General features: G+C 41.8%; 1 protein-coding gene across 2 annotated transcripts in view; it reads right to left on the reverse strand.

The window, feature by feature from the left end:
- The window catches only part of adamts3 (ADAM metallopeptidase with thrombospondin type 1 motif, 3), a 137,888-nt gene that overhangs the window by 35,125 nt on the left and 75,762 nt on the right, over positions 1 to 27,001 (reverse strand). Inside the window, exons 8-16 of one of the 2 annotated variants that reach the window (XM_042220121.1) lie at positions 24,255 to 24,360; positions 18,130 to 18,273; positions 15,696 to 15,828; positions 10,220 to 10,333; positions 9,474 to 9,619; positions 7,968 to 8,143; positions 5,992 to 6,125; positions 5,118 to 5,241; positions 597 to 677 (exon numbers count right to left, since the gene is read on the reverse strand). In XM_042220121.1, coding sequence (XP_042076055.1) covers positions 597 to 677; positions 5,118 to 5,241; positions 5,992 to 6,125; positions 7,968 to 8,143; positions 9,474 to 9,619; positions 10,220 to 10,333; positions 15,696 to 15,828; positions 18,130 to 18,273; positions 24,255 to 24,360 — 1,158 coding nt within the window. Of the gene's footprint in view, positions 1 to 596; positions 678 to 1,146; positions 1,231 to 5,117; positions 5,242 to 5,991; positions 6,126 to 7,967; positions 8,144 to 9,473; positions 9,620 to 10,219; positions 10,334 to 15,695; positions 15,829 to 18,129; positions 18,274 to 24,254; positions 24,361 to 27,001 lie in introns of both variants that reach the window. The other variant, XM_042220120.1, reaches the window with a different exon arrangement.

Here is a 27,001-nt window from a genome sequence, read left to right on the forward strand (position 1 = left end):
TCTGCTTTTGTGTTGTTGGGTTGTTCTTGACATCAGAGTTGGGGGGACAGAAGTTGATGTTTGACTTTGCTCAGGTTTGAGCTCCAGGATGAAATCACAGACACACAGAACTTCTAAAAATAGCAGCAGCGCAGGAAGCAGTCCAAAGGTGCACAAGGACATGACCTTTAAATTGAATTCAGGTATTAATTTTATTTAGCTTGCACTAAGAGTAACTACATAATCCCATCTGTGGAGGTTATTTTAACCATTTATGAATAAACTTATCCTATAACAAGCCACGTCTTTATGATTCATTCCTGAATATGGCTGATTAATTCGACATGTCCTTGGTTGTTATTGGAAATTCAACTAAATAAAGAAAAACTAGTCCTGTTTTGCAGAAAAGAAAGAGCACGCTCATCTAGCAGACGATTAATAATGAATGCAAATGAGAAGATTCATTTTCCTCAACTTGGGAGGTGACAAGAAATGAATTATGCAAAATCTATGATTTCACAGAATCTTCCCATCGGTCTTCTGAGGAGACATGAGGAGGATGGCAAAGAGCTTTTTAAGATTTCATACATGTGTTCATCTCTGAAAATCACACTTACCAAGAATGTGAGGGGAGGCCTCATGTTCTTGGATGATCACATGTCTAGCTCCAGGAGGAATGAGAAACATCTTAAGGTAACCTTTGCCAAGTTTGCAGCATCAGCAGCAGCAGAAGCAGGACGGGGGGGTTAGGAAAGATAAGACAGAAACGGTACATTAAGCAGATACAAGGATAATCTGTTCGGTTTGCTGAGGCTGACATCCCGCATGTTCCAGACATTTTGTTCACTTTGCTCTACAAGGATGTTTGAAGAAGTTAAAGAAGGAAGAAAATGCTTGGTTGGCTTTCCTCCTCAATGTAAAAAGGTTCTATTGAAACAGGCCCTGAAGGTTTACTCGTGTCTATTTGGTTATCAAATGAGAAAGTCTCTAAAAGCAAGCCCATCGTCCTTTATTTCTGCTCACACTGGCTCTGTGCAAACAGGATGTATATGAACAGAGCCTTCGGCCGTGTTTCAATAAGGAAGGAGGTAAAAAGCTTTTCAAACTACAGACCAGCAAAGTTGTCTGTCAGGGATGTCTGCCTCCTACAAACCCACCGTGACTCACCAAGTACATTTCGAGAGTCCTCTGTTTCATTTACAAACACATTTCGAGCTCCTTTGGGCAAAGAAAAGGCGCCTCTCGTCTTCCCTTTGGAATGAAATAAATCATTAGTCAGTATCACATGTCCCCTCCTCTCGTTTTCACTGTCTAACAGCAACAACATCACCTACAGGGGAGACGTATTTAATGAGCATAGGAGGAACCAGAGCAATTGTCGCTGGATGAGAAAGCAAGCTACGTTTGCCGGCAGGGCGGCATCCGCCACTGACAGGAGAAAACTGCAGCTGTAATTACTCGCTTTTAGATTTGACAGACAGGCCAAACACTCTGGGTGTCCTGGCACGCACACATCGGTGCGGCTGAGCTGACTATAAATGCAACTGTACGCTGAGGTGCAGCTAACACAGGGTTACGGCAGGTGGCGGAGAGGCATTTTTACCTGGTCTGCATTCCACGTTTTGGAAAAGACCGCTTGCTTCCAAGAGATCATCGTCTAATCAAACCCAATTTCTCAGCCACAAGACGCTCAACAGAAATTACAATCTGATAACAGAGCGTGTGCAGACTGATACACCGCACACACGCTGGTTATCTAAAATGACCCTTTGGAAGCGGATCATTAGACTGAACCAGGTTTGAAATGGCCAGCTGTATTCAGACTGCCTTCAAAGATCTGCAGCTTTGTTTAATGTGGCATTTTTTATCTGGGCTAGGACGCTAAAGTTAGTTTGTTAGGCTGTTAAATAATAAAATACCACTAATATCACGAAGCGTAACTTTTTGTAAAGAGTTTTATAGATGTATGTCGAGCCTGTGACATCTACAAAAGCTAAGTGAGCTCTATAAAGACACTTAGTAACAGGGAACAGAAGAAACAGCAGCTTATGTCACTCGAGTCTCTGGATCTCTACAGTGTTAAGCATCCATCTGTACTACAAGCTGGGCAGGAAATACTAGCAAAGGAGGCGCGAAGGGATTCAGTAACACTGGATACTTGCATATAGTGTTTTCGGACACAGCGGTTTCTTTTTGGGCTCTCTTGCTTAACTGTTTCCCTGTTAAAAAAGGTGAGTGGTTAACTGGGAGAGAGAGATGTGAGGAAACAAAGACGAAGGATCACAGTTACAGTAAAGTTCATCCTTAAACGATTTGATGAAGCCATCACATCGAGACTCGCACTTCAGTGAAATCCAATGAAATATGATCCATGACTGATGGAGCCGAAAACGAGGGTGGATTTTGGTGGTTTGGTTAAATTAATTTACAAATGTATTCAAAAATGAAAGCACATTATTAACATGCAGAAGGACATGATTATTTCTCTTTTAATTCATAAGAGCCGGACTGTTCAGAGTGACGGCTGAAGCAGCTGCACAGCTGCGTGTCACTCCGGCCCTGTAGAGCCTTTTATTGGCTGCAAGGAAAAATGACAAAGATACAGCAGAAGGTGCTCATAATTACACCATTACACCAATAACACCAATATAACACCAATAACACCAATATAACACCAATAACACCAATATAACACCAATATAACATCATTAATGTAAATCTGCATTATATTCACGGTAGAAAATAAATGAATAAAATCCTGAAAAGTGCAATGCAAACTTAATTCTTTCAACCACACTTGAATTTTCTTTCTTTTATGGAAACCTCTCATCTTTAAGCTGTTTTTTTCATGTGTTCCAACAGGGCTGCTTTTACTGAAACTGCATAAATGCAAATACAGTTTCTACCCATCTCCTCTTCTCTTTGCCGTTACGTAGATGACCTTTGTGCACTCATATAAACTTTGCAGCTGTGTCCAATGACTAAGCAAATAAGAAGCATCAACATCATAGTTTATATCAATATGTATCCAAATATTGATAAAGCCAGTGATTTTGATGACACTGAGTAAAAATAACAAGCACTGGCATCGATATATTTGATCCCAGACAAGTTCAGATTTCACTGCCACATACATTACACCAGAATTTGTTGTGTTTGTGTTTGAGGAAACACTTCATTACTGTCATTACTGCCAGCGTGAGGTGATTGTTATCTGGATAAAATCCCTTTCAAACACCCTGGTTTCTGTTTACATCCACCTCCTGCAAATAGAACAAATCAATTTTTGGCTGAGGAGGAATATTTGCAGCATTTTTCAGCTGTATGACTGCACAGCAGAGTCAGCTACCAGCTCTCGCACTATCCCGTATCGATTACTGACTACAGGAAATTATAAGTGGTCAGATTCCTCGTTTGAGTCCGGCTGCATTTCAGTGGCTTACCACACAAGTCTGAAAAGTGGAACATCGGAAATGTTTCCTCGCTCTGCGACAGGCTCTTTATCCGTTTGCCACAAAGTGCTCTGCACGTTTTTGGGTTAACTGGGCTTCAGATATTAAATGTGTTTTTTAAACAATATTCTAAAAGGGTAAATAGAGACACTAGAAACTAAAATGGGATAACCAAGTGTGGCATGCTGATAATGGGCTGTATCCGGTCGACTAATCAAGATCTATTTTAAAGCGTTTGCCACTTTGCTTATTAAATCAGTAGTTAAAGGAGTGCATGCGCTCATAACAGTTACAAGGCCAGAGAAGACTCAAGCTGAGACCTTTCAAAGCCCACATTTCATGCTGACAGTACGCTCTGGTATACAGCATTTACTGCTCACATTTAACCCACAGTGTATACACTTATGCAGACTGAGGTTATTTATGTTCAGTTATCATGAATATAAAGTGAGGATTTCAGAAGGTGTCACATTACACAGGAAGTCAAGTGAAACAGTACTTTTCTCATCTTAGAAGCGAGCAGCTCAGATTGCTCTTGAACGACAGTCATGTACAGTCAAACGAAAGTCATGTGACCTGCTGGGCAGAGGTAATGGCACAAAGCTTAGTGATGACTCACTCACTCACAAATGGATTGCTGATTGTTTACATAAGAAGCTAGTAAAGCTAGCAGCTCACATTAATATAACCTTAGGTCATGTTAAGGTGACAACATCCCTCAAGAATCTCCCAAAAATCTTGAGCCTTCTTGTGCTGGTGGCAGCAGATGGCCCCGCCCCTCCCTGAGCCTGGTTCTGCTGCAGGTTTCTTCCTGTTAAAAGGGAGTTTTTCCTTCCCACTGTCGCCAAAGTGCTGCTCATATGATTGTTGGGTTTTTCTGTATGTATTATTTACGGGGCCCCGCAGGGGACATGGGAGAAAAAAAAATTAAGACGGACTTTTGCGAGATCTCGCAAAAGTCCGTCTTAATTTTTGGAGGGTAATTATTGGAGGGTCTACCTTACGATCTAAAGCGCCTGTTGTTGTGATGTGGCGCTGTATGAATAAAACTGAATAGAATTGAATTCTTCTGCTTTAACAGATGTGAGAATAGCGCCAACATGCAACATTTCAACATTTGAAGCTGATTTTAAACATGCTAAAGTGCACCAACTTATTTCTGTTTCTGTGTAAAAATTACAGTTTTTATAGATTTTTAAAGAAATTGTAGAAAAAAAGTAAACAGGGGGTTGTAATTGGGCTGAACGCCACATGCAGGATGAGGACAGGTGAGGAAAGTCTGAAAGAACTAAAGCATGAACTAATGGGTTTCTGGAGTTGAATGTGACAATGCAGAAAACAGCAGCGTTATCAAACCCCGGTGCTATAATGGGGGGAAAGTCTCTACTCTGCTTGTGAGAAGACCAGGAAAATACAGCAAAAATACTGAGATGTTAATGCCCATCTGTATTCTATATTTGTCCCCAGCATGTTTGTGGAGACTTTAGTAAAGAACACACCAAATGAAGATTTGAGTTTATCATTTATAACTTAATGTTTAAAATAAAAGTGACTATCTGCATGAATGATCAGGCAGTTAAGAAAAACGCAGTTAAATAAATCCTTCATGTGACGACAGTAAATAAAGCAACAACAAACGAACAATGATCCTGTTTAAGATGATGTGCGTTAGCTCCGAGCTCTTACCAGCTTTCTTCGGCGTGCGGGTGAAGGTTCCTTTGACGGTGCGGCAGTGAGAATTGTCTCCACCGCAAACCCCACATCTGTCCTCAACCTTGCTAGAGCCAATTTCTCTGTCACAGCCAACTTTCTGGAGACCAAGAAAACAACAACACAGATGAACCCCGACTGTTTTTTGGCCGAGGGCGCGAAGCGTTACCTTCACAGCGTGTCTGATGCTAAGCGGACCCGGCAAATGTCACGTAACGGATTCATTAGCTGCTGGTTTATCAGCGCCAACTGGACACGAGCTGATGTTAGCTGACTGCTGTTGGGGGTGGAAGACGAGTCAGGTCAGCATTTAAAATCATGACCTCACCTGGATGATTAGACACATCGAGGGAATCTCTTCCTATTCCTCGTTAGATTTTTATTCTTTGCTAAAAGGTGTTAAGTTTTGACCGTGAGCCAAAAAACACTTTGTCCATGGAGCTCATCATCATCTTCAGGATATTCAGTAATAAACAGAAGAAACTGTTTGCTTATAATTTGCCATGCTGCTCTCACAACTGAGCTGAAAACAGAGTGAAAAAGGCCCAAACTCCACTGAAAGATGCCTTCAAACGGAAAAACAGACTCTTCTTTAAATAACATCTCAGAACAAATTAGCAGTACTGGATATAAACATCATAATGAAGCCACCTTCTTCCTTCACAGCAGTGAGTACACACTGTGGATTCAATCACAGTGAACCCGATGCTGGTTTACTTCCATTAACTCTGTGTAATTAAATGAATTTGTGCAAAGCTTAAGTAGTCCAGCAGTCTGCAGCTGCTAACGTGGCTGAGAGCACACACAGCTCGTAGAAACGTAGTTTGATGTAGTTTGAATACACCCTTACCACACACTCTCCACGCACGCAGATGCTGTAGGCGTCCTTGTAAGAACATCGTGTCCCATCATGCACCAGCACCTTCATGTACGCCACATCTTCTGTCTCCTTGGACTGGCAATACAAGTGGCATCTTCTGTTTGCTGCAAGACGATGAATTCTTAGATTAGCATAACAAACTGAAGCCAAGTGGTTTTGAAACTATCTATAAGTTCCTTAGACAGAGAAAAAACACCCATCAATCTATTGTGGGGTTTTTTTTTTGAGTGGTCAAAGGATGCTCAGGGTGCGTCGAGCTTCCTGCTTCCTGTGAAGTCTGGGATAGGCTCTAGCCCTGCTAAACGGTTAAGAAAAGTCAGTGGAGTTGGAAAAGCTCAGATCGCTGAATTTTGATAACGCTAATAGACTGCATGAGCCAAAAAAATGCTGGTGTGGTAACAAAATTGCAAAATATGCATATTCTACGTGTATTTCTGATTTTCCTGCTTTGCAATCTGTTACCAGTTTATTATTTATTGTTTGTGTTGCAGTGATTACAATGACCGCCTTGAATTTTAGGACATATTAACACTCATCAACACCCCGTCTACCTCATTACAATCTCATTATAATCAATAATAAAATCTAAATATCAGGTAAAGTTACATTTACAACCTGACTGTTACATTTTAACCAGATTTCACAGATTCAGGCCTCTGTGCTCAACGACTTCATTAAACAAAATGAACATTTTCTGAACTGGACTGTAAAGTAAAAATTACAAAAGGTGCTTTAGGAAATCTGGGGAGTCAGTGTGTGAATAATACCTGTATTAATATGCATGCAGACATGAGGAATCTGATACCGCTGAGTTATGTCTTAAAAGCATCGTTTTAGCAGTCGTTCGTATGTGTTCATGTTTTCTTTCCTTCTCTGCATTTTGGGGCTTCTAGCTGTGCTCAGCTGCTTTTTTATGAAGATTTTCTTTCAATGTTTGGATGAGCCATCAACTTCCTCTGACTGCCAAAGCAAATTTGCCTTTGTGACTGATTCTGGCACATTTACATGATGAGCACTGTCTCTTTATGAGAAAAATAACAAAAAGGAAAACAAAACAACCTGAAGGCTCCGAAAAAACTGGATCATATGTAAAAAATGACAGAAAACCTCTGAATGCTTCTGTCCTTTCATTTACACAGCTGTCAAAGGCAGGCTGGTTATCTGCAGTGTGGTGATTAGTTCTCGTCTCAAATGCAAAACTATTGCACTTCCAAAAAAAGAATATACATCTGCAAAAATATGTTGCAACTGATCTTTTTTAAACTATTAATTCATATTTTAAAAATCTGTCAATATTGGGTTTTTTCATTCTGTTCTTTTTAAAAATGTGTTTTTAAAATGAACAAAAACCGCCAGAAAAACCTGTTCAGACAAAATCTGAACATAAATAACAAGAACATGCATGAAAACATTTACGCTCAGCACACAACAGTCAAATCGCACCGCAGACATCATAAAAAGCTCTCTGCCTTCCACTGAAGGCCGTGATCGGATTTTAATTTCTCACCTTCCTGCAGTTTCTCAGTGTGCTTCCTACTTATTTTCTACATGACTGACTTTCCAAACCCCTGCCCAGAGTTTTGTAATTGCACAGGTGATCCATTACGTTTGCAAAGAGGGAAAGCTTGAAGGTTGAACGGGTTTAAATTGTTCATCCCAGCTGAGATGGAAGACTACACAAGGACGGGAAAAAGCAGAACGGAGAGAATACAAAAGAAAAACATGACAGAGGACACAACACAAACATTGCCTTTGCACAAAGGAGTGTGGCCAGCGTGGTGACGGGCTGGCTGCGCTCCTGTCTTCACTATATGTTTTTTTCAGCTGTGTCTGAGTTCAGATCTCCTGCCCTCGTCTGCTTTCATTCTTCTTTTTGGGGCATAAAAGAAGCAGCAAAGCAGCCTCAGGCCTGAGCAAAACAATCTGTTGACATTTTTCTGGCTTACCATCAGGATGCTCGTAGGGCAGCCAGTGGTGTTTGGCATTTTGGAATTCAAAGTGGGAGTTGCGGAGCTGGCACTGCTGAGCTCTGAAATCTTCAAAGTGCCTGGGACAGTCATCTGCGTTGCACAACTGGTACTCGTAGTTTACTCCTGGGCAGTCCTGGCCGCCGTTCGATGGGCTGGGCAACGAAATGGATGAACATCAGAGGCGCCGATCAGACAGCGAAGACTTCTTATAAACTTTGAAAAGTGGAAACAAATCCTCCTCCACGGCTTTCGTTGTGTAAAATCCACCCGCACATTTGGCTAAAAACGACTCTGAGCTGTTACGGCTGGTTTGCAGGTGGAGCGTCATTTCAGGGCAGTAATACTATTTACATCACAGGTATTCATTTAATGGGAGTTGATTATTTAAATCAAGCCTCCTGAGTTTTGTTGAAATGACAAATACTTGCCTTTGAAAAGGATTTAAGAAGGAGAAGCCGTACGAATAACACTGATGATTTTACACAAAAGGTTTTCCAAACTTGAAGTTCTACACAGCAATATGAGGCTGAACATAGAGTCTGATCGCTTAGTGTTAAACTTTATATAAAGTCATTTTCACAATGCTTTGACTTCCTTTGACTAAAACCTACGAAGAGACAGGAGAACGCTGCTGTAAGCTGCTTTCATATCTGGCAGCCCTGAAAAACAGCATATATATAAATTAATGAGCTTTACACCAGCTGGCAGGCAGAGTTTTGGTTGCCTCAGGACTAAACCAGTGCATCCCCTGTTTCCTGTCCTTATACAGACTTTCATTTACCGCTGAGACGGCCAAAAAGAGAACAGGTGACTTTCTCCAGAGGAGCATTCCTTCGGGTTTAGGAAGCTACTTAAAGAAGACGGACACGACTCACAAATACTGGAGGTCTGTCACAAAAGTGATCAGTGTTAGTTTGTGTCATTGGAAAGTGATCATTAAGACAGTACGAAGCACAATATTCCACGGTCAAATAAAACCGTCTCTTTTAATCCATTATTATTCAAGTATGATAATCATTCATCATATTTGAACAATGACACTTTTCTGTGGATAATTTCCTCTGTGTACCCCACCACAGTGGATTCTAAATCAAAGAATCAGGATATAACTGAAATGAAGACTTTACCTTTAATTCAGGCGTTTAATAAAAAGTAATTAAGTGTCTACAGCGGTGATTTAAATGGGAAGATTATGAAAGTTCAATTTTATTTATACAGCACCAAATCACACCAGCAGTCACCTCAAGGTGCTTGATATGTAAGGTAAAGAACCTACAGTAGTGTAGAGGAAACCCTCCCCCCTTGAGTAAGTACTTGGTGACAGTGGGAAGGAAAAACTCCTTTTTAACAGGAAGAAACCTCCAGCAGAAGGTGGCTCGGGGTGGAGGCAGCCAGGACAAAAGTCACGTCATTGTTCAAATACTTTACTATTCCTATTATTCTTGATGCCGCCCTGAATCTAATCAATGCTTGTCCACTTACGCAGGGTTGGCGCACTGACGGGTCCGTAATCGAACTCCAGTTCCACAGGAGCGTGAGCAGGAACCATATTTGCTCCAGGAGCCCCAGGCACCATCTTGCTTGACCTGATTAGGGTTTTTCCACATGCAGTGACCTTTGTAGCACCACTACATGAGATGAGAAGGCAAAGAGAGACGGGGAGAGTAAGCCAGCAGAGAAGGTCTCCTGTCTAAATGCTAAACTTTTTAGCCAGAAGGATGTGGGCAGGAATGTCAAGATTACCGTGGTTACCACAGTTGCTCGTCCTGTGAAGTGATGACGTCATCAGAGATATTTTAAATGTTGAAGTAATCCTCCTAATGCTACTGGATTACCTTGCACACTGAAAAATAGTGCGTGATAATGTGGAGGCCATTATCATGTACTAGTACATGTACTGAAACTAGTCATCAAGACCACAGAGCTATTCAGAATCCCAGGAGGCTCTGTGACCTTAGGATAAGTAGAGTCATTTTTTCATAGACTTCTATACAGTCTGAATTATTTGCACTTTGCTATTTGGTCATTAGAAAGCATGCGTGTTTAAGCCACCTCTATACTGGCTCCACCTTTCAGACCTGGAGACAATGCCCATCCATGTGATACAGTCTCTGCTTAAACCGCACTCGTTCCCTTGCAGCTAGAAGCTGCGACAACAACATCTCCTGGCGGTGCCCTTATAGTGTTGGTCATGATTTATTGTATGTAGGTCTAACAGACAAACTCACTTTTCCAGGTGCACACTCGGTCCCATCGAGAGGTGGCCCTTTCTTGGTTTTACAGAAGTAGGGGTTGTCTGGGTGGCTGCACCACAGCTGTTTACACGGGTCAAATGTGCGAAACTGGAACACAGACAGCAAAAAACGTTAAGGCAACTGAAAACATGGCACACTATAGGTAAAAATATAGCTGCAGGATAACTCAGCTGCTCATTGTGTTGCCTAACTGAGTGAGCAGAATATGGTCACTTAAAAATAGCAAAGGAATGAGTATCTCTCAGACTTTCTTTTCATATAAGACAAGAATTTGTGTTATATCCAAGAGTCCTTGATAAACTAAGGTGCAAAAGAAATGAACATAATCACCCACAGCACAAAAGTAACGATGAAAGTTGTCTGATAAAAGAGGGAGACACTCTAAATCTGTATGTCGGTATTTGTCGTTCTCACTTCTCTTTATCTACCAGAGAGGGCCGAGTGGGCTTCTTTGATAACGGCTTTTTGTTAAGTTCCTCGTCACGTAAGGTGGTCGAACATTTCTGAGGGATCTAAGCAGACAATCAGATTAATTCGAGATAACTTAAAAAGCGACAGTTAAGCTGCCCAAAACATCTCAATGACAAGAGACTGTGCGACAGTTCAAGAGCAGACGTCACTGGTACATCTGTGAGTGTCTGACAGTCAAACAGCTTCCTTCACGTCTGCAGATAAATGACGTTTTTGGTTGTTTTTGGCTGTCGATCTCCAGACAATACACAGTTTATAATGTGTGCTACGTGCTAACAGGTATCTCCCAAATATTAACACGCTCGTTATTTCTCACCATGTTTGTGTCATCATCTGTTGCTTCTAAAAGAAACTGGTTTCCACTGTCTTGCCCTCATCCAAAGCAGTTACTGGTACGACATTAATGTCTGTGTGAAGCCATCTTCTTATTAAGTTCACCTGGATTGGGAACTAGTTCCCCCGTCCGCCTCGTTAGCAGTACTTGAGAGCACCGCTGATGAAACTGGGACATCTGCAGAGGTTAATAAGCCTTTCTGAACATGTCTGCTGCGGCCACATCTCTGTTGCCGGTGCTTTGTTTGCAGCAGCATAAACACAATTACCTGGAGGGACTTCTTTCTCTAAACAACAAACACAAATCTTTTTAACTTGTGCAGTGCAGCAGCCCCAGTGGGGCTTAGACAGTCTGCTTATGATTTGTATACTCGGGGTGTTTGGATCCTGTTCAAGCAGCTCGTGTATTTTCATCACTTGCTAATCATTATGCATTTAATCAATATTCAGAATCTGTTTGCAAAAACACGGTTTTTGGATGCTTTTTTTTGTTTCCATTTGCAGCCTGTTCCCTTTGTGAGTACTTTAACGAGTCTCAGAAAACCATCTCTGAATTATCTGATTTTCTGTTTTTAATCATCTGCATTCAAGAACAACGACCGGGCAGGTAAATGGAAGCCAGATATTCTCTGCAGTCGTGACCTGATGCAGAGGAGCATTTCTATGAAACAGCAGAATTAGTGGGCAAATAGTTTAACCTGGACAGAGATGGATTTTTAAACAAAACCGAGGCAATAATTTAGCTTTTTCTTGCAACCTTATGCAACATTATCAGCCTCCAACTGAACTGCCTTTTCCTACTTTATGAGGCAATCATCAGGAGACAGAAAAACATCATAAATTCTTTGAAAGCGCTCGGGTATTATTCTGCACAAAGGAGCAAAAATAACACCTCCATGTTGCCATCTCGCTCTTATTCCTTCTTCCATTCCACATCAGGATGACATTTTGACAGTACATTGACTTCTTCAGGCCTGATTCCTTTTGGTTTTGTTAGTAAGGTTGCTCATCACGTCTTTTGTTCCTGCGTAGCTTTGTTTGTTTCCTTCAAGCGTTCCAAAAAATATTATTTTTCAGGATTCGGCAGTTCTAGAAAAGAGGTCAGAGTAAGGAAGACACACAAGAAGTTGTGTCTTTTATTTTAAAGTTCATTTGGGATTCTATTATTCTAACATCTAACAGCTTCACTAACTTTCTGTCCGATTCTTTGTGGAAGTTAAATTACAGCAACGGTGAGCGCGACAGCCATAAACTGCGGGACTGTTTTTGGTCTGACAGGTCGATAATCAGCTGTCTCTAAAGGACTGTGTTGTTGTCTGTTACACATTTATCTGTCTGCACTGCGAGCACAGGCCCTGCGTGGGGTTTTAATAAAGAGTAAGACATCTATAAATCAAACCCTCAGGCTGAAGCAAACTCAGGGTAACTCTACCACTTCATGTTTTTCTTTTACAGCTTTCCTGATGCTTTTGTTTGATGGAAAAAGCTAAAACTAAAAAGGAGAAGCATCAAAAGCATAGAAAACATGGTGTATACATGTATATGGGGTGCATGTAGTATTACCTTGATAAATCTTTTTTTTTTAATCTCCATATTGTTCAGCCCTTCTTTGTAAAAATGACTCTTTTTGAGACCCAACAGAGCAGCCTGCCTTCGCTGGCCGAACCTCTCTGATGTTCGGTTAAAAAGGCAAAACTGGGGCAAAATGCAGGTCAGGTCCACCTACAGGCAAATCCTGTGACCCAGAAATGTGGGTGTAAAGCTAACGTGGCCTTAATAGATGTAGATAAGCATGCAGGAATTAAACCGGCCACTTGATCTAAACAGTACTTCAGAATGGCCCAGTAAGCAGTAACAGCTGTAATCTGCACAGCTGGGCAATGACACGCCTAATTTGTGATTTGCTCATTTGCGATGCTAAAACAATCATCTGTGCTAGCATCCAGCTTTTGTGGAAGAGTTAACATCATAGCAAACAAACCTGAACCAACGGAGGTTTTAAAGAGGCTGATCAACAGAGCGTGTCTTGAATCTCTTCACTTCTGGATTTCTTCTGCTTTTTTAACAGCTGCAGGCTGTAAACATCTGGTAGGTAACAGCGTAGACTTTTGTTAGGTTGAACTTGAGTCTTTGCTGTCATTGCACAGTCGTACTTAAATTAGACAATTGTCCTACGTCGGCACTAAAACACAACACAGGAAAAAGTTTACTTCTCAGTGTAGATGAAGCAGAAATGTTTGCTTGATCTTACACCAAGCTGACACTGGAAATAATTCTGGAACATGAGGTGCAAAAAAAAGTTACTACTTGGCCACAGTGTTTTTTATTATTGGATAATACTAGAGCAGCTTTGCATGATCTGTAGTTTAAAATGATCTTTATCCCACGCTGGGCCTTGCTTCATCCTCTGTCTGAAAACGAGCCCTCTGATTGGCTGCCCCTCATAAACAACAGGGCAACAGTAACTGGGTGAAAGTGACGCGCTCACAGAAGCTGAAGCTGCCTCCTGATGAAATATCATATTTAATTAGCAGCACAACAGGACTGGTACAACACTCCTGAGATGACCATCGCTTCTCTATGACGTCACAGAGACCCAACAGAAGAAAAAAAGCATTTAGAGCAATCAGTCCTTTTGTCTCATGGTGGCTATTTGCACATATGCTGAGCTCACTGTTTGAAACTATTTTTAATGTGAGTGTGCATCATTTGAACTGCAAGTATATGACAAAATATGGAAAAGCAAAATAGGTGCCTTTGAAGAACACCATTATTTCTTTTATTTCTTACGTCTTTATTATTTCTTCTGTGAGAAGAAAATCTTTCTCATTTATTACTTTTACACAAAAAAGCGACTACAGGTCATATCAACCTGAACATGAGCTGAAGACTCTCTGTGCTCCCAGAGCGAGGTCTCTCTCTTCTAGGTAATGTGAAACGAGTTGTGTCAAATTTAAATAGCCGGTGATGTTTTTAAGTGTTTTAAATACATTTTTAGCAGTTTTTCATCATTTAGATGAGCATCAGATTAGATTAGCATGACTACAAAGGAAGCAGTGTCGGTATATGAGCAACCTGCTCTCGGTGGGCACATCCCTGCTGCCTGTAAAACCTCGAGCACTGTAATAAATTAAACCTCCATGATGTAAATGTCGGTTTCGATTAATTTCATCTAAGCACTTTAACAGGCCTTTTATTAGATTTGAAGCAGAGCACAGACATTAATGGCAAACCTGAATCAAGCAGTTTACATTTTGTACTTAGAGCAAACAGGAAGTTCACTATTTAAACACTTAGCTGTGGCCGTGGTCTCATATCTACAGGGAATACTTTGCTCTACAGTCACCAAATGCTGCATTAGGTGCACATCTAGTCACAAACCATGTCTATCTGCCATCTGACGCTGGAGAGGAAATGTTCAGTTTGCTGATCAGAGATCTCGGCATGTATTCTAGACACACACACACACACGCACGCACACGCACACGCACACACACGCACACACACGCACACACACACACACGCACGCACGCACGCACACAGAGCTCGGGCTGGAAACTCGAAATAATGAGATGAACACTGCTGAAGAGCTCTGTAGCACTGCGTGTAGCTGCAGACTTTCATAAACAGCAGAAGTGATCATCTGATAAATTTTTTAATAAGATGGGGAAGAGGAAGGAAATTTTAAAAAGGCATACAGCGTCTCCTCTTAGCAGTGTATCATCTCGTGAAATGAACTAATAATTACAAAGCAGAAATAAGAACCAAAAATTGATCTTTGTAGAGAACAAAGGGCATCGAAAACTGTCAGCTACAAGCTATTAAACCTCAGACAGAGCAGCCGGGCCTCCTTTTTAAGCTGAAATCAAACAATGCAGCCTTCAGCGATAATAGGACTGCATCGCCGGGACTCTGTTGACTTTCGAAATGCTTTCAAAGAAATGCCAACCTCAGTGTAAAGTCAGGACCCCAGACATCGATCGACGATCGTAGCCAGACGCCCAGTCCTCAGACTCTCATTCTGTTCCTACAGCTCCCGAAATAATAAGTCGTCCTCTGCAAGTTTAAAGCTTTTTTGAGTACAGCGTGACACTTTCTGCGACACACGATCAACATCGTTACGTCTGCCTCTCATCAGGCTGCTGCATTTCTGACTTTTTAAAACTCACTTTTGTTGTAAGTAAAAAAATAAATAAAACAAAATCTTGCAAACACTCAAAGCTTAAGATTCAACAGCTCATACTGAGCACATCTGCATTTTTATTAGCGCGGTATTCACAAAATTAACAACTGGAAAAGCTCATTTTTATCTGTTATTTGAGCATCTCTGACCTGCTGGAAACAGATGACGGTAAACAGGGACAACGGTGATCACCCTGCCATCTGCAGAGGTGTGATTGAGGTTAAACAAGCAGGCTTCTGTTTGAAGCGCTCGATAACCTGCAGACGGTTTCTGATCGTCTGAGATTTCAGAGTCAGTTTCCTCTGGAGGCTGTGATCAGCACAGCTTTCTGCAGAAACCTCACTGAAAGTCCCTGCTCGCTCATCCCAAGAGTCTAAAGAAATAACTTCTTCAACAGTTTCCATAGGATATGTTTTAGCTGGTTTCTGCTATCGATGACATATTTTTTTATCTTTTACTCACGGAAGTGCAGATCTTGTAGCCGACCCCGAAGTCAAATCGACACTGCTCATCCATCGAGTAGTTGATGCCAGGAAGTTCAGGAAGCTCCGGCCAGTCATGTTTGAAGGGGTCATCCAGGAGACAATCATACGTGCTGTGAGGACATGAAGGTTCATGTTTTCACTCTGAACAAGCCAAACAAAGTTCACAGGGCCAAAAAGGTTTATTGACACAAACTAGAGATCTTTATTTGAAAGGGGATCTGTACCTGGAAAGCCTGAGGCCACACCCTCTCCTAGATGTGGCCACAAGCCGTCGCATCATTTTTACTTATTTGCTGTCACGAATTAATTCAATCTAAGTGAACCCAAAACATCCAGCAGAGCAAAGGCATCAAACCCCCTCACTGCAGCTTTTCCCTGCAATCATCAGCCCTCTGCAGATAAAACCATCAGTCCAACAAATGATCCATATAACTCAAGTCTCTGTTACGTTGATATTTTAGCATAACCGGAAACGTTGTTTTCTTTTGTTAATTAGTTTCATAGTTTTGACTTCATTCTGTTTGTTCACTGTGGGAGTTACTGCTTAATGGGTGATTGAATTTAAAGGCGCTGCAGCAACTCAAACTGTTGCATCAACACTAGTTAACCTGCTCAATATAACAAGAGAAACGACTTGTTGCTCTGCTGTTTGCAGATGCTATAAAAGCCGTCTGTTATACGCTGCGTGTGGTTTGTTGTTACAAAGCAACACATTAGAGTAAAGTTAAAGAAAGGACCTTAACAGAAACTTTCAGTTTCATTAAAGAATAATTATATTTTGACCTTGGGAATCTATTATCAACTGAGACATTTAATCCCTCCATCGACGTCAGTGCAAAATCTAATTATTAAGCAAATGATTAAGAAACGAACCCAAAGGAAAGCTAAAAGGCTAAATACGCCCCTCTGATATTTCTTAACTTTTGACCATTCTGATTTTACCTGAATGCGGCACAAAGCTATCAGAGAAATCCAGAAACTGCTTGTTTTCCCACTGAGATTTATGCACATACTTCCTAATTTAACGACAGAGCCAGGTGGTGAGAAGCGGCTCAGCTGCAGTAAACCCCAGCCTGGCTGTTTGTTTTTTCACGGGGCACAGCTAGACCCGGCGCAGAGACAGAGCAGGCATATGTGCCTTTTGAAAATGAGGAATGATTTTTAAACTTCTCATTAAATTTCTTCTCAGCAGCTGCCTCACAAAGTCTTCATATCGAGATAACGCAGAAACTTTTTCCTGCTATACATTGATTTTTGTCAACAAAGGCACCTTTCATAATAAAAGCCAGAAAAAAAATCGCAGTACTGTTTGGTGATTGATTGCTCGCTGCCGCCGTCATCCTCTTTGAGGCTCTGTCAATAATTTTGTGTCCACGCTCCGCTAAGCTTTGCCTGTCAGTTACAGAGAGAAGAAGAAAAATCCATGTCTATGAACTGGACACAGGCCAACAACGCTGGTGTCAAAGCTCAGACGTCCTCGGGTTAACACGTTATACGGTTATTAGCAGGACACCAGACGACACACGCGAAGCATAAAGAAGACAATTTATTCTGGTGGGCGGAGCCAGACATTTTCATCATGTTGGCACTTGGCTGTAAATAATAAGATATTTTAAATATAAAGTGTCTCAACAGATTGGAGTGCTTTAGGGGAATTTCTGGGGTCTCCTCTCTGTCACACTGCATGAATTAGGTTAATTATTCTGTTGTTACCTTCAGCCTGCCTGTTCTGACTCTAAAACAGGATTTGTTGTGCTTGCTCACAGATCGTTGGCTTCCTCTTCATATATTTCTTGCTGGTTTTCTATCTTATGATAAAACATACACTGACGTTACTGTTGTTGTGAGTGTAGACAACACTAAATAAGATGAATGCATGCTGAGGACAAACAGAGTATGAAATATGGGGCAGATAGAGCAACCATGTAGCTCTTTATAGTTTGGCTACTGAGCTGTAAAATGCAATTTGCTCACTGGGCTGTGATTGATTTGACGTTTCTGACACTGCACCGCCAACAAACAGCCTGCTTGTCTCCTTTATATGTTTCCAAGAGTCAAAATTATGGAGGAACATTAAGATGTGCCAAACTCATTCTCCTAATTTGGTGGCGTTCCCATCCATCCGTCTGTGCTGCAGGACATCACAACTGCGTCTGACCCCACTGCTCCAGCATCCGACTGTCGGGTCTTACTGAGAATTTATTTACTCATCCACCCCAAAATCTCTGAGCAAATGTATGTAGCTGAGGAGGTTGTTGTTTAATAAAGCTTTTAATAAAACATTTCCCAATTTAACTTAACTCTTATATTTTGTGATTTATTCTTTTTTTTTTTTTTAGCATCCCAGGTGGAGCTCTGGAGTCGTGATTGTCAGCACCCATGCGGAGTACTGTGCAGGTTTATGAACTCACTGGATGTATCGCTTCAGCTCCTGCCCGCTGCACATTGACCAGTGGTATCGATGGAAGGCCGCCTGCACCAGTGGGGCCATCACGCTTCCCATCGCCGTTTCGTCCCCACAGCGGTTGCCTTGGCCATCGTGCTCCATGCCCAACCTGCTCTCACAGGCAGAGACAAACCATAAATTACAAAACAGCAAGAACAGCAATACAAGATAAACCTCGACGACAAGGATTTCATTATTTTTTACAACTTCAATTTATAAAACAAGTGGAAAGGTCAGAGCTAGGGCTGCCACGATTAGTCGACTATCAAAATTGTGTTAGTACTTTAATCCAGTCAAGTTCAAACGTTCCTAATCAGACAGACCTGCTTCTTCAGTGTTCACAGTAACGCCCACCATAACTGATGAGATATGTTTTTGTAAGTATGAATGCTATGAATGATCACGTGCCATTGCTTATTTTTACACGTGTAGTTTTGCATAGAGCACAGAGCCTGGTGTCTTTAACGGGTTTCAGCTGATTGTATGTTACATGTGACTTCCTTTGGTCATGGCTCCAGAATGCTGGTCCCAGCTCACACAGTGAGAGACGATCAGCTGATTCGGTCTTTTCAAACAAACTGTGACAGTGTCAGAATTCTGTGATGATCATCTGGAAATGTGAGCACCACCATGACCTCCACCTAACCACCCAACACAAACGCTAGAAACCGCATACTCCATAAATAATATGTACAAAGCAAATAATGCTTGGTGCTAATGAACCTGCTGAATCCTGTGTCCTTACTGTTTAGATGAGTCTGTTACATTCATCCCGTGACCGCAGATAACTTTACCGAGTGATGGCGTGGCCTGCTGCTTTAGTTTCTCCCTTTAATCAGAGGAGACAGGACCCCCACTGGTGATGTTCAGCCTTGTACTTCAGTGCAGTCTTTTTGTGAAAGTACTTTTCTTTGAGCTCTTTTTTGGAGCAGGGGTTTGTTGGATTTGTTGTTTTTGCGCATGGATTTTGGCAGCTGTCCCGTATTAGATCCATGAATGGAAATCAGTACGTGTTACACTTGGAGATCGTGGAAATTCTTTATTAAGAGAGAATAGAAATAAACCCAGGTACCGTGTGAGCATCCTAACATACACATGATAGGTTCATTTACAGCTGAAGGAGATGTTCATTTTATGACTTCCAGCTGAAGTTAAACATCCATCATCAGACAGTGATGGTCTGCTTTGCCTTCACACACTGAGCTGACTGCAGCCACACTGAAAACCACATTTCCTGCTGTTTGGTTTGCGTCAGACTCAGAGTGAAAAGCTTTCACACTGTCTCAGACGAATCAAACCAAAGAGGCAAACAGATCAGAGCAAATCAGCAATGATTCAGGCAGGTTAGATCGGAAACTCTCAGGAACCAACCCTTTCATCATCTATGGGCAACTTTTAAATGCAAAATTCCTAAATGAATGAATGAAATCCATGTTTAAGAGCGTTATTAACCATGTTAATAATCCCTCGTGAAAGTACTTGGAATCTGAGTTTGCTCTCACTTTAGATTAAATGCCTTTAGATTACATTAATAATTTATTCCCTTAAAGAGTTTGGATGTGGGATGTGGGAACTGGCAAACTGATAAAAACCTGCAGATCAGAAGGATTTAAATCCCTGTCTGGGATAAAATACAAGAAGAAATACTTATATGACACAGGCACTTATTTATGAGCTTTTTTGTTTTTTCTGAACTTTCTTTAAAGGGTTTATCTATCGATCTATCTACACACACACACATATACATAGATATATATAAAAATGCTTTGAAAGACTTGTGTGCAATTCCACTGTTCCAATGTGCTACATGCAGATACTCAAGCATAACGACAGTAATAAATCTAAGAAAATAAGAAAACAGGAAAGAATGAAAAACTTATTCTCAGTCCTGCTTTGCAACAAATTCAATGATTTTATTTCAGTGCAGCAGGAGGCAGAAAACAGGAGGGAGACAACAACAACTGGAAATAAAAGTATATAGAGTCCATTTTTGTAACTGCAGATGAATCTTAAAATCCTGTTCAGGGTGTTAGAAAGAGCACCTAACACAGAGCTGCCATTAGAGATGAAAATATATTCTTCTTCAGAGCTTACTTCACACATTCTTCATCAGCAGTTGGAAACTATGTGTCAAAATAAAAAAAACACTAAACTCAAAAGCTGATATTTAGTAGCTGGAAGCTGAACGGCACATGTTTACTATTTTATTCAACTCACTGAAAGCTGCGTTTACATCATGATGCTGTACGTTATGTGCCGCCTGACACCAAATGAAGTTAAATGGTCAGACCTGAATGCCGGGTGATGATCTCCTCTGTATAACACTGCCCCTCTTTTGCACTGAATACATGTGCAGGCAATGACGCAAACTTACAATCGCTCACTCTCAAAGCATTCGTGGTGCAGCACTTGTTTGCAGATGCAAAAGTGACAGAAGTTGTTGCACAGTGACCCTGCTCACATGGTCAGCCGCTGAGGGAAGCGGTAATGATTGCCGCATTGTTTAGTGTTGAAAGGATGCAGAAATTGTCATCGGAAAGGTGTGGGAAGAGTATGTGCTCGTCACCTACAGCTCACGTCACACAGGATCTTGCACAGGTTAATGACAGAGTTGCAGCAGACGTATGCGCTCAGTCTCATTTTAACACAATGTGCAGACTGAGTCTGACTGATGTAATCGTCGACGGCAACACACCCGCCTTTTTAAGAAACTTGACTTGATGCCTACTTTCTTATTTCGCAGCAACATCCTCTGAGGATCTTGGCCTAAACTTTACTGGAAAAACTCGATGTGGCAGGATTTACTGGGTGTGCATTCTAATAGGCTTCATTTCTAAAAACCTCCAATGGTGCTGGAAACATCGATGTCTCTACTACTGTACATGACATCTGAACTATGGAAACAGGTTAATTAAAATAAATTGAGTTCATGTTCTTGGGTTCCTTCTACTTTAAGGTCGTTCGGGGCCACAGAATGGAAGCTGAAGTGAGGAGGCAGGATATAATGAAGCCCAGCATTTACTGTAACTGAGCACATGTTCAATGAGCCCAGTCTGTTTCCACACCTCTAATTAGCTGAAGCATGTCCTTCAGAGGTGCTCAGAGTGGACGTCCACAGCTCACTGACCACTTTAAAAGTAGAGCGTGTTGATGGTAAATGGACGGATTCTTATATAGTGCGTCTCTGCTCTACCTCAGCCCTCGGACATTATACGGGCACTTTTTCCTCAGCTTTGTCTGCCTAAGTGATTTTTTTGTAACGTTCACACTGAGGTTAGTATGTTGTCCAAGAATACTCTGGCATCCAGCCTGGATAAGCCAGGGACCAAACCACAAACCTTCCAATTAGTAAATGACCTGCTCCACCTCCTGAGCTACAGCCAGGCTCCAACTGTGAAGGTGTATTGGAAGGACTGCTGCAGCGATGCTCACACACAGATCAATAAGGCGAGAGGTGGGGTGCACCCTGGGCAGGTTCCTGTTTCTGCCACAGCGCTCACAGAGAGACACAAAACCTAAAACTAATTTAGAATCACCAATTAACCTGAGTCCACTAACTGCATGTTTAGCTGTTAGCCAGAGTGCAGGACAGAAGCCACGCAGACACTGGAAGAAGCTGCAGACGATGCACAGAAACGACGGACAGATGGTGGATTCAAAGCCACCACCCCGGTGGTCCTGGGTTTCTGCAGCAAGGCACCAACTTTAAAATACTGCCAACATGTAAACAAGCTTAAGTACTTTACTTCTATAAATTCACAGTTTGTGAGCAAAGGTTTAAGTTCGTCATTCAACACTCCTCTCCTGCCCACATCAACATTGAAGGAGCTCTCGATGAAACCATTTCTCCGTCTATAAAGGATTTTAAAAATCTTCCCCTAATTGATATGTGCATATCTGTGATATATCTCAGGACTAAACCGATCCTTGCACAGTCTGTAGGGCCTAAAAAGCAGCGATCACCATCATCCTGCCTCTGCCTCGTGCTGCTGTTCCCTTCTCTTCAGCTCCAGATGCTTTCAGCATGTTTAAATAGATTTTTCCCTCCAATAGAGTTTAATCTTTGACGGTAAATTAAATACCTCAGTGTTTGCCCTCTAGGCTCTTCTCTCAGAACCAGAAAGCTGTCGGTGTGTACTGCACAGCTGCTGGTTTCCACACTGCTCTAATCCGTTTTATTTTCTCAGAGCATCTATCGATCCCCGGACATCCCTGCTCACTAGGCCTGCTTCGTTTGCACAGTCGGAGGATTTCATGCTGTGCCCTGGGACATCTCATTGTGAAGGACCCTCGCCATCTCCGCTGGGTTTCAAAAAGCTTCTGTTCCTGCTGAATACCTCTGTTCTCCACGCTATAATCCAGTCTCCCTTTCATTCTTAATATGTTCAAACAAAACCCGCATCATGCACCTTTGTTATTGATCATTTCAAACTCCCGTCTCATGACTGCTTCATCTGTAAAATCTGCTGATGCTTTTCAACAATACTGACATATCGCTCTGAGCGTTTCTGATAATCTCTTAAATTTACCGTCTTTTTTCCATCCTGTCCAACTGGACTCAGTCCACTCCAGAACCAGTTTCTGTACCCAGCTGGCAGACAAATATTTGCTCTTTGTTGACAGTCTCTCCCGCTGCGTTTATTTCAAATTTCAGAACTCGCAACAAAAGCTCCACAGGAGACGTGGAAACAGCTTGAAAGAGCAGGAAAGTGGAAAATTAGCCTGCTCAGTGTTCTGTTTCACACTGTAGTCCAAGTTTCACCGCACTGCCACTTCTCATGTGAAGAGTTCAACTCTGACTATATCACATGGATTAAAGTACAGCGCATATTAACCCGGAGGTTTAGGCTTCACACATTCAAGAGACTGTGCTTCAGATGTCTCTTGTTTAACGGCAGACTACAGGAAGAAAGCGCGTTTAAGCTGCAGAGGAGTGTTTCCTGTGTGCAGAGTCGGTGTTGTTGGTGAGTTTGAATGTTTCCTCTGCCTGTAGCAGACCGTTATCATTCAGGGGGGGTCGTTCCTCATTGCTGAAGGGTAGTGTGGGCTAATGCATTTCTACATTAGCTGACAGGTGGGTGGGCCATGCAGTTTTCAACAGTAACATATGAGGTTGAGATGCCTGTTTTCTCTCTTTCTCAGACTTTTCACCTTTATTTTCACCTTCTGTTCGGTTCAGGCATCACAAAGAAAAGTGACTTGTTTAGGGTTTCAGAAAAGGTTTGTGTACAAATGACAAATTATAAAGACCAATTTGATATTCGCCACAGGACTTTTGTTTCAGCCCTTCTTTTTTCTTTTTCCAGAATATCTTTTCCCACCACTTCCTTTCATCAGTATTTATCATTCAGCAGCACAGGAGCCATCAGGGATGGCGCGACCTTGGCTATTTTCTGTAGCTACAATTTTCAAATCTCCCATAAACACCTTACATGTAAGACACCAACTGTTCTGGAAGCCACAAACACGCATATGCATGTGCATGCACTCCCTCACACACACACAATATATAATTTTAGTATTAATTACAAAAACGACCACGTTGTGAGTTTCTTTCTCTATTTTTTTACATTTGTTTTTAAACTCCACACTCAGAGTTTGGACATTTGGAAATGTGCAGAGATTTCATTACAGCGCTACAGCTTCATTTGATTGGTCGGTTTGTTTACACAGACAAAAAATCTTTATTGATGCTACGATAAAATTAACGCCACTTTTCAAAGCAGCTATTCCAGGTGATTTGGACACACCAGCCAAATGGCCCTCACTGTGTCACGTTAATGAGCAAACCACACTCAGCCAGCCAGTTTAATTTGTTGCCCAGCAACATGAAGCTAAACGCAGCTTATCCACCGTGCAGTCTGTTATTGTGCATTTACTCAATATGTGCTTAATTCTGCCTTTCAGAGAACGGCAGGTTTTAATAACTTTTTAATGCTTCCAGCTGATGTGAGTTTGTTTATCCTTATTTCATATGTTGCAGGAAATGTGGAGAAAAGGAGAAGATAATGAACAAGGGCTGAGTTCATGGACACATGCTTAGTAAACAACCTCTGGCATTTTGTCCAAAGATGAAAACGAGCAACTCACACGTGTCCGGTCTCATGAGCCACAACAAAGGCGGAGGAGAAGCCGTCTTCGTGGTTCAGGGTGCAGCTCCGGACTGGGTGGCACATTCCTGTGACCGGAGCGTAACCTGCCGGGAGAAACGATGAATGTTACCACAACAAATACAAAGATGAGGACGCTGAAAACAAAACGTCTCCTCGCATCTCAATGAAAGGCATCAGGGGAAAATGTTGTGTGGAAAAGTATAAAAAAAATTTAACAAGTTAAAAATGGAAATTTATTCGATGAAATAAAACTAATTTTGTGTGAGGATGAAATGCTAATCTTCTAACCAAAAGCAAAAAATAATGTTTAAAAAGTTAACTGTGCCAGAAGAGAACAATAAAAATATTATCAATGAACATTTCTTTATCATGCTGAGTCATCTTCATAGTTCCTACAATAACAAAACATGTTTTCATCTTTTCACTTTATAACTGCAGTTTGTTTTAGCTACAACGACATCATCCAAGATCTCGACTGCTGACCACAAACCAAGGAGCAGTGCGGTGATTAAGCACAGACGGATGGACATTATGAGACCACAAGTGACAAATATGTGCAACAAATGATGCTGTGCTGAGGGCTCGAGTGAGACGTAGAGCCATTTACATACAGAGGAGGGATACGTTATGTAGGACAGATCTGTATGCATCTCTACGTTTAAACGTGTCACATGTGCACATCAGTGATACGTGTTTAACCGTTACACATTACACACAGCAGCACAGTGACAGCAGGGGACTTAGGGATAATTAATGGCGATTATCGCTGCTTTGCCATGACTTCCTGCTATAAGCACGATTCACTGACATCACATGGTCACTGCTAATAACTGGAGCCACAGGCAGCAGCAGTGAGAAGGACCAGCAGGTCCAAAAATAGAATAAATATTCTACTTATTTTTATTGTTTTAATGTCTACACATCCAGTTTAGCTGCAACATCATGAAGGACGAACTTTGTTTGGAGCCAAACTGCAAGTACTGATTTACAGGAAGTGAACCTCGCACGCAAAGAAAGAAATGACATTAGGAAATATAGATTTTGGCCCAAATGTGCAGCTGGCACATATGATGGTCTGCCCGAAAGCTAAAATGTACCCACTGATCATTACGACACTAGGTTCCAAATCGAAATCAGATTCCTGCCTGCGGACTGATGGATTTCCCCATGCTGTTTGTTTAACTCTTAACAGTGGTACCAAAGAGAGGGACAACAGAACACCACACCACACCACAACACACACACACACAACCACACACCACACACACACACCACACCACACACCACACACACACACACACCACACACACACACCACACACACACACCACACACACACACACACACACACACACACACACACACACACACACACTCGTCCACTTAACAACTCAGCACACTGACTCTTCATCTGTTATGCCTTCCCAAGGTGGGATTACCTTGGGAATTGTAGTGGTGCACTTTAGTCCGCAGAGGATTTATAGGCCGAGTGAACGTTCCAGCACTTCCTCGTTCGCCCAGCTGTCACGGTTTAGATGAGCGCGTTAGAAAGCCGTGAACACCCAGCAGTCCGGGACCATTTCAAGGCCATTAACCACAGGTAACCTCAACACGCTGGCAACAATAATATTGCGTAGACCTTCATCATCATCCACTTATTGCTTTATTACAGCGACAAACTAAAGGACAGCGAACATTCCTACAGGATAGCAGCTAGGGTTTGTATCATGTGCTGTTCATTAGTGTTGGTGCATTAATAATGCAATACTCATGAAGCATAGTTGTTCCTTGTGAAAGAGCGAGTGAGCAAACATGGTAAACTTAATGAGAGCACGCATGCAAGCAGAGCCACCGAGGCAGGGTGTGCGCTAGCACTCGAACAATAATAATAACTGCTGTTGTTGTTTTGCCCCTGATGAACACTTAAAGTCAAGTGGACCCTCAAAGCTGTTTTCTAAGAACGGCCTCTTTTTGTGCATATAATCAAATCTAAATCAGAACCCAGAGCAGCTTTGTCGATTACTCCTCTCACTTTGTTTTTATTTAATCAGACATCGCGGGCATTTCCATGGCTGCAGGTCCCCCGAGTGCTGAACTGAAATCTCTGGATTACAAATACGGTGAGGAGGATAGAGAGGGATCAGCGTTTTATCGGAAATCAAGCTCAGAAACAAACAAACACTTTTCTCCTGACGTTCTTAAACCTTTGACTGCTCATTATTTCTGCTCATTAAGAAAGAATCTCCGAGTGTTTGTCAAATACATCGGTCTGTAAGGAAAAATGAAATGTGCATTTTGGGATGTTTTTGTTCTGTAATGCTGTACATAAGACACGTCTTTGGAACCGCCTTCTTTCATCTGCACAACACTGGCGTTCATGCATTTGATACGTCCGGGTGAACTTCATGATAATCACAGTAGTGACTCCAAGCTAAGCTCCATGACAAGTACTGACATGGACTAGTAAGACAGGTCACATGTCTGTGAATGCCACCGCTCACATTTTGGACAGATGGTTTCAAAGCGGGGTGAAAGAAGCCATCTACACTGTCAGCGACCATCGTTGAACAGAGGGCGGGGCTTACGTCACCAACCATACCAGTTAATGTTCTCCTGTCTTGATAGCAAGTATGGCCACGAGGCTTAGTTAATGAATTCTTCTACACAACAACAAACCCAGTATCATCGAAGCTGTGGCACAATCAGCACACACAATAATCCTGCT

This window comes from Haplochromis burtoni, unplaced genomic scaffold, assembly GCF_018398535.1.
Source record: "Haplochromis burtoni strain Fernald_Lab_line unplaced genomic scaffold, NCSU_Asbu1 Contig_43, whole genome shotgun sequence".
Classification (NCBI taxonomy): Eukaryota; Metazoa; Chordata; class Actinopteri; order Cichliformes; family Cichlidae; genus Haplochromis; species Haplochromis burtoni.